Source organism: Hakea prostrata, chromosome 10 (assembly GCF_041222555.1).
Source record: "Hakea prostrata isolate BN-2017 chromosome 10, UWA_Hpros_2, whole genome shotgun sequence".
NCBI classification, from domain to species: domain Eukaryota; kingdom Viridiplantae; phylum Streptophyta; class Magnoliopsida; order Proteales; family Proteaceae; genus Hakea; species Hakea prostrata.
Window position 1 is genome coordinate 4,676,654 of NC_142609.1, and position 8,281 is coordinate 4,684,934.

General features: G+C 36.8%; 1 protein-coding gene across 1 annotated transcript; it reads left to right on the top strand.

Moving 5' to 3' along the window:
* Positions 1-2,142: 2,142 nt before the first annotated feature.
* Positions 2,143-5,204, top strand: LOC149001624 (uncharacterized). The gene is made up of 2 exons (XM_089138997.1): positions 2,143-2,595; positions 4,748-5,204. Exons 1-2 carry the CDS (start codon positions 2,292-2,294, stop codon positions 4,909-4,911), a joined length of 468 nt encoding a protein of 155 aa, XP_088995123.1. The 5' UTR covers positions 2,143-2,291; the 3' UTR covers positions 4,912-5,204.
* Positions 5,205-8,281: the final 3,077 nt, after the last annotated feature.

The following is an 8,281-nucleotide window of genomic DNA, read 5'->3' on the forward strand; positions in this document are numbered from 1 at the left end:
CTCTTCTCTAACCACCGCTGCTACTGCTTCTCTTTTTCTTTTCTGTTTCTTCCTCTTCCAGCAGCGGCGGTGCTACTGCTTCTCTTTTCTTTCTCTTTTCTTTCTCTTTCTTTCTTTCTTCTTCTTCTCCTTCAACCATTTTCGTTTGATTTTCCAGAGAAATTTAAAGATTTTCGTTTCGATCAGTTTACCGAAAATTCGATAAATAATGTTCCATGGCTCTAAGAATGTAATTTTTTATGACAGCATACAAGAAATTGAAGCATTGGATGATGGGCGAGAAGCCTGCTTTGTGGTTTCGGATTGGCATTTCCCATGACTGGAATGCTGATGTTCTTCCGGTGGGATCGAATAGATTTCTTGAAAAATAAGTCAAGGGTATAATAGTCTTTACAAAAATAAGACTAACCAAGTAATAACCATTCTAATAGAATTAGACCTATGTGTTTTTTAAACATAAAGTGGGGTGTCAATGCTTTCGTTGAAGAAAATATGTATTCACTCAAGAAAATGAAAAAAAAAAAGATAAAGTAAGTTATTCTATGAAATAAACCATTATAATAGCATTACGATGAGTCGTCTCGAGGATGCACAGGGATCCAACCTAATTGATAGAGGAGTTCTACACAAAAATATTATCTTAGTGTTATATGTAATGATCCTGGCTAAGGGTAGGGCCTCATATAGGGTTTACTACAAGGAAGTGTGGGTTGGAATGTTTTAATGGAAAATAGATCATGGTTAGTGAATGTTAGTATGGTCATTATAGTAAGAGTCTTAGCATATAAATGGATTAGGGTATGTCATGAGAAGGTAATGAATAATATTATTTTCTAAATTTCTAAGTCTCTATACTCTACGTTTCTTCTTCTTCCCCAATCACCAAATCTTATGAATTCTACTCACAATCCCATCTAGAATTCCTCTGCTCTAGGTTCCTTAAAAAAATGGCTTCTCAACATTATATCAATCTTTACTTGGACCACCAAACCAATTTGGATCTTGCAGCTTGGGATGACCAGTTCTGGTTCAGATAAAAAGACCAGCTTGCTACTTACCAATGCTCACTTTCCGGATGGATGACTTCATCTATGGAACTTCCCTCACAAATCTCCACATGAAGGTTTCAACATACCAACACAAGCGTTTAACAAACTTTTCAGTTGTCATTTCTTGGCAAAAGTGGCGAGTTGATGGATAATCGATCTTATATGTCTGCACGTGTGTCAAAGCATTAAAGTCAACATTAATTGCTTTGCACCTATGTATTACATGCTTTGTGCTTATCAAAGGATGCACCAACTCATATACATCCTCTTGGAAATTGCTTCCTTACGCCTTGTTTGAAGTTCAGGAGGAAACACATCACATCCGGAGCCCACAGTAGTTAGAATCACTGACAGATCTTGGAGAAGGTGTATCAAGCCTTTGATTTCTCCCGCAAGATTGGCGCCATTCCTAATCCTAACCCTTCGTTCAAAATAGGAGGGATCCGATGGTCAAAGGTCATCTTCTCCAAGGAAAACATCCCATTCGCCTATAAGAGTAAACCTTTACTTCTGGATCCGGTAAGAAAAAGTAAACCTAGCATTGACTCTTGCAACTACCCAAGAGAACTAAGACTCTTCGAACATTTACTCCTCTCTACAAGGACTTCTATTATCTAGAATTTGACTTTACCATTAGATGTGGCTTCCTGTTCACAGAGACGGCCCGCTCTCACTATTTTGTTATTCACAAATATCTGGTTTGAGTCATCTTCAGACCAAACCATGGGCTAGAAGATTTTGAAGCAACACTTAGTTAAGGGTAGTTTGAGTTTTTTTTTTTAAAAAAAATTTAATAGTAATGTTAATTTAATTGAGAGAAAAAAGAAAGAAAGAGAGATTTTGTCATCTTTACCGGGTAAAAGAGGACAAATATTATTATCCAACTAAGAGGTGGTCTAAATGATTTGGTATATTAAAATCGAAAGTAATTAATATTTAGCCTAAAATTAGTTAACCCTTAAATTTATACAAGTAACATTTACTCACATTTGAAGATGGAAAAGGGTTAGGAAGGTTACAATCTTTGAACAGTCGGAAACCAAAACCGATGTCCAATCAAATGTGACCGATCTTGATTTGGTCCATCCGATTGAGAGCGGTTCACATGTCCGGTTTATTTTTTACGTCTCTGATCTCTGCCCAAAAGTTTCAGCTTTTCATGTTGCTCAAAATTGGGGAAGCAGATAAGCTTTTCCAGAGTTCCAGTTTGTGTGGCAGTTGAAGTCTTTATCGCTAAAGCTAATGTTTTTAGCTCATCAAATGCTTCTACAGTTTCTCTCACTTCACAAGCCACCACCATCAATCACCTCTTCTTTTCTTGTCAAGCGTACGACGATCACGTCTTCTTTACTATTCGATAACTATGGCAAGAATACGAAGAAAACAAGAACGAGCTCATCTATGAGTGCAGTGGAGAAAGATTCCCAGTTCGAGTTGGACAGTGATAAGGCCAGAGAAGCACTTGCAGAGCTCGATCAGCAGCTCGAATCACTCGCTCAGAAACAAATTACTCCTTCCAAGGATAGGGCCTCTGCTTCCAACCTGGGTACTCTGTCTTTCTCTCTTTCTTTGACCATATAGTCTTTGATTGAAGCTTTTACTCTTTGAATTCATTTGTTGCACTCTTTTCTTTTTGGTGCTTTGCCTGGTTAAAAATTTATTTTTCTTCTTCTGGGTGGAGCTGCACAGAAAATGGTTGTTTGTTGCATATTTGGTGTTTGAAAGATAAATTCCATATATCACATTTTGCAATTACTGTTGAGAACATAACTTCCTTCACTGTGGAGATTGTTAGATTGGTACACTATACTACAATATTTTTGGCCTGTTTTAGCTGCTGAGTGGACAATCAGGATGCTTTCGAGATTATTGGGTAGATTATAAATTTTCAGATTTGTGGAAACTGTTGATTGGGTTTATGGGCAAATCAGTGCATTTCATAACTTAGATAGTATTTTAATTGTGAAAGCTTGAGCAGGGTTGTGGTTGGGATTTGTGATGGGTCTCATGATTTTTCACTCACTGTTAATGCAACCAGCGGTTCATCTTGCACAACTAATTAGATGAATCAACAACCACCACCCATGAATGAGAACCTACCAGGCAACCCAAGTCTAGTTTAGAAGATCATAAGAAGACTTCGGTTGTAGAGATGTGTATGTGATCAGTTGGGATGGCCTGAGGAGAACTGTTAAAAACCACAGTCAAATGAAATTTTAAAGGAGATCCTGACTTACATCTGGTTGCTGATATGTTCAGCCTTACTGTAGTTCGAAAACAACATGATTGTCCTCAAATTGCTTGTGCTAGTATCAGAACAAGTTCAAAATTCAAGGCTTGAACCCCACATATCCTGTGAGAAATTATTTTCATGAAAACTCTGTTTGACACTGTATTACGATACCATGGCTTAAGAATTCCATAGGGCTGCCCACGATCCTGGGGTTGTAGAAAATGAAATACTCCCAACATTTTGTTTCAGTCATGTCTAATCTAAATGTTGCTTTTATTTTTTATTTTTTATTTTTTCATTTTTGGTAAAACAAGATATTGATTTTATTTAACACCAAGAGGTTTAGTTTCTTGACTAGTTGATGTCTGTGAATTACTGGACTCACACTAGGAACTCACTACAAAATGATGCAATGCACTAAAGTAAGCGAGTGGGGGAGTTTTAACTTGGTATGATTGAGATTCATGGTGATGGGTGTCTATGCTCTACAAAATTTTCAATTATCCCCTCATAGCATTAGAGGGCTTTACATAACCATCGTTCATTTATGATGCTTCTGATAGAGGACAGAATTCACTTGAAGTTTGAAGTGGAGGAGCCTTTTGCTCTGTACCCAGCAGTCATTGGATAATGGGTTTTTTCTTCTACTTTTCTCATCTTCCACTGAGGTAGTTCTATCTGATTATAATTTTTTCTAAGACACTGTTTACGAAAGTTTCGGCAAAAAACCTTAAGATTGACTGATTTGCAGGAGTTTCAGAGCTTGAACAGCTCAGCTTCGCAAAGAATATCAGGTAATCAGGCGATCAACGAGGCCTTCTCTTTGCCTTGACAAACCAAGGACTTCTAGGATGTTCTTCAATACTAATGAATGGTGAAGACTGAAGACAGAACTTTACTGAAGAGTAAAAAACTTAAACAACTGGCCATGCCAGAGAAGCTACAAGATAAAGGTGAAAATGGACAGAAGATAAAAATCAATCTGCAGCGTTTGCAAAGAATTTGAGTTTGAAGGGAGGAAAGAATTGTGATCTCTCGTTGATTGTTGAGTCAATATTTGGATTTGAACCTTGTCTTCCTGAGGTGAATGATCTTTAAATTGATCATCACCTAATTAGCATTCCAGGACATCAACTTTCCAAATTAGACTCTCAGAACTTGGGCAGGTCCAATGCGGCATGGAACAAAGCCTTAATTGATTGGACAACCAAGAAATAAAGCATTGGTCAAAAATACCTGCACATTCTCTCCCTATGTCTCATTGTAAATGTCTGATATTTTTGCTTGCCTGAATTTAAATGAACCTTTGTATATGGGATTCAAAAGTGTGCCTTAAACAAATGTTTGCATTTGTAAGCATTTGTTTTATGAATTTGGGTTCTGTTCCACTGAAAATGATCTACATAAATGTTTGAATTTGTTGTATGAAATTGGGTACTAATGTACTATTTTGAACCAAACGCAGCAGCTCCAGAGCCTGATGATGCGAGAGATCTATTTAGGGAAGAAATGCCTGAGCTTTCTGGGTCATTTCTTGGATATTCAGCATTTGTTCTTGTGATGTTCACTGTGTTTTATAATGTCATTTTCATTACTGTTATAAAACCAGCAGTGGATGGCGGCAGATAAGCAATTTCAGTTGAAGCTATAGATCCAACCATGATGCAGCAAAGACACTACGAGCACCACCACTAGCAGCAATCAGCCAAGGCTGCATTACATGTCTTTGTAATATATATTTAGTTCTAAACACTTTTCAGAAGTAATCCATTAAAGGCGTTCTCACTTGCTTTTGTAACAATTCAGAGATATTTACGTGACACATAATATCACTTTGGGAGAGAACAAATTTTAAAGCTCCATTCAGTTATCCAAAAGGAAGCTAAAGTGGCAGTTTCTCCTCAATTTGTTTGGAAATGCTTTTTCTTCTTTCTTCTTTCTTCTTCTTCTTTCTTTCTTTCTCTTTCTTCTTCTTTTTTTTTTTTTTTTTTTTTTTTTTTTTTTTTTTTTTTGGGTAATCAATTTGTTTGGAAATTTTATGCCTACGTAGTTTCTATGTATCCTTGCCAGGACGAAAGGATTTTTACGAAGGAACCCACCAGGAGGATTGGGACACCCCGCAGGGACACAGAGGACTCCAACCAACCACAAAACACGGGGCCCGGGAAAATATGGGTTTTTTCTTTTCTTTTCAAAATGTGTTTTTCACCTGTGGGCCCCACTGTTTTTGTTGTTAGAAAGCCGTCGAGGAACACTTTGTGCTTTCCTGATGGGGAGATGATCCCGACTCTCTAGTTGATGGGCGTTAGATTGAGTTAACTTAATACGGAATAAGTTAAAAGGCTTGATTCTTTTTTTTTTGCATGGCACCCCCTTAAATGGGGCCCAGATTCATAACTATCCCCTTAAGGACAATATATTTCACACTTCCTCTCTAGTCTCTGCATAAAACTCAATATTCCAAGGTACCTTTCATAATGATCAAGATGGGATTAAGGTGAGATTATTTATTCCCTTCTTTCTATTAGATATTTAATTTTAGTTTGAGGGAGAGTGGGCATTAGGGTTCGTTGAAGTCGGAGGAGGAGGAGAGAGAGCTTCATTTCAAGGGAGTTTCTTTGGGAAGATGACGGAGGTAAATAGAAGTAAATGAAAAAAGAATTACCAAAAGGGTATTTGGTATTTTACATTAACGGAGATATGATAGTCATTTTACAACCCTCACTTAACGGTCAAAACACTTGAGCGTTTTGGGGGATAACTTGAAATATTGAGTTTTATACAAATGGGGCACGGTGAGATATATCGCCTTTGAGGGGACATCATGAATTTGGACCCCACTTAATAGGCGCCATGCAAAAAACTCTATTTTTATTTGATTTTTTATGACAAAGATAAAAATAATTTATATAAGTCTTAAATTGCAGTTAGTACAATCGTTATCAAAGAACTTGACTCAACTTGTTCCATCAGCTTTAATGCTTTTGGCGCATTAATCAAATATCTAATAAATTTCAACTAGAAGACGTGCAAATTGAACCAAATTTTTTCTTCTTTTCAAGTCATTTTGTAGTACAAAAGAAAATGGCATTATAAAAGAGGAAAGGAAGGCATAACCTACAATCTAAAGCACATGTTACATACGAATGTTCTTAATAATTAAGAAAACACCAACTAGATATTAATGAGAATGATGGGTAAGACCTGATGATGAAAAAAAATACTTAAAAGTCACTCAATGAATATTGATGCGATGTGATGAACTAAAATCTTAACTTACAAGGTTTTTGTTAATGATTAGTAGTAAATGATTTAAGAGTGACAATGGATTATCATAGTAAATAATGGATGCAATTGGAAAATATGACAAAGAAACTTCCTAATGAATTGCATGTCTTCTTATACCACATCTATCTAATGGAGAGTGAGAAAGCGTTTAATTTGATATAATGTAATAGGTCTCGCGCAATAATAGAGGCTAGTTTATGGACACCTCAACTAATTCGAAAGAAAGAAATTGCACGTACAGAGGAAAGACTCCGATTTCATTGCACCACCACTTTATAGGCTGCTTCACTAATCTAAGAGGAGAGAATTATGCATATAGTTAGGAGCGTAAGTGGCTTAAGCCGTCATCCTTCCTAGTCTTTCCAAACCTTCCCTAAACCAGTTATCATTAACAAGAGCTGAAACACATTGAAGCTCAAAGCTACTCGTTCTGTCATATTTGCTTTTGTGTCTGTCAACTCTATTGAGTATGGTTCTATAATGAAAATGAAGACCACGACCCCATCGTACCGGTCCATACGTTGCTCAACAAATCTTAAGGGGAGAGTTTTTACATACAGGGTTGAAAGGCACTCATCTTATGAAGATTCAAACTCTTAATCAAGGTTTAAAGTTTTGCACGATACCATATGATACTAGCCCATATATATATCCACATTTGACCTAACCGATACGATACGTCTCTCCATTAAGTTACAATAAAATACATTAGCTAGAGCGATACAATACTCGATATAAGACACTACGTCTCTTAAAATCACCTGACCGATATGATACTCGATACCGATATTTTAAACCTTGCTCTTAATTTCTAACTTATAAAGGAATCCAAATCTACGTGTAGAGAATCATGTTCCCTTCACATCTTTTTATCACACATTTGAAAAGGGTTAGGTCCATTTGCATTGACAAGATCAACCAAAGAAAGGCCCCAAAACAAGTGGTGAAGGAATGTAAGGTGAAGACAACCCTCTAACTGATATTTGTCAATTAAATCCAAGCATAGGGATTCTTGCAATAGTTATTGATACCAATCGGACGGATAGGAAGCTGATTTCATGTGTATCAAGGTGAAATCCAAAGGCCAAGCAGAAACCTTCTAGAAACCATAATATTCCCAAATCGGAGGACAGAGTCGGTTGGTTGGTTACCTTTGATGGTTTTTTACCTTTTTTTTTCAGATTCGAAGTTCAAATGACGAAATTACCCCTATCAAGTATCAACTGCTTGGCAAATCGGAGGACAGAGTCGGTTGGTTACCTTTGATGGTTTTTTACCTTTTTTTTCAGATTCGAAGTTCAAATGACGAAATTACCCCTATCAAGTATCAACTGCTTGACAAATCGGAGGACAGAGTCGGTTGGTTATCTTTGATGGTTTTTCACTTTTTTTTTTTCAGATTCGAAGTTCAAATGACGAAATTACCCCTATCAACTGCTTGATCTCATCTCTCCTGACTCCTATTGATAAAAATATATATATAATACAGTTGAATTTGGGCGGGACGTATGCAGTGGGTCCCACGAACAGGCCGCCAAGCGCACGAGAGTAATCAACTGAACCAGATATTTTTATAATGACGTGATCACCCTTTACCATATTCCTATTACTCGCCATTGATTTGTTGTCGTTGTCGACAATGGCTAAGGGTAATTTCGGCTTCATAAAATATATTATTACCCGACAACAGAATAGTCGAGGTATAGTATTA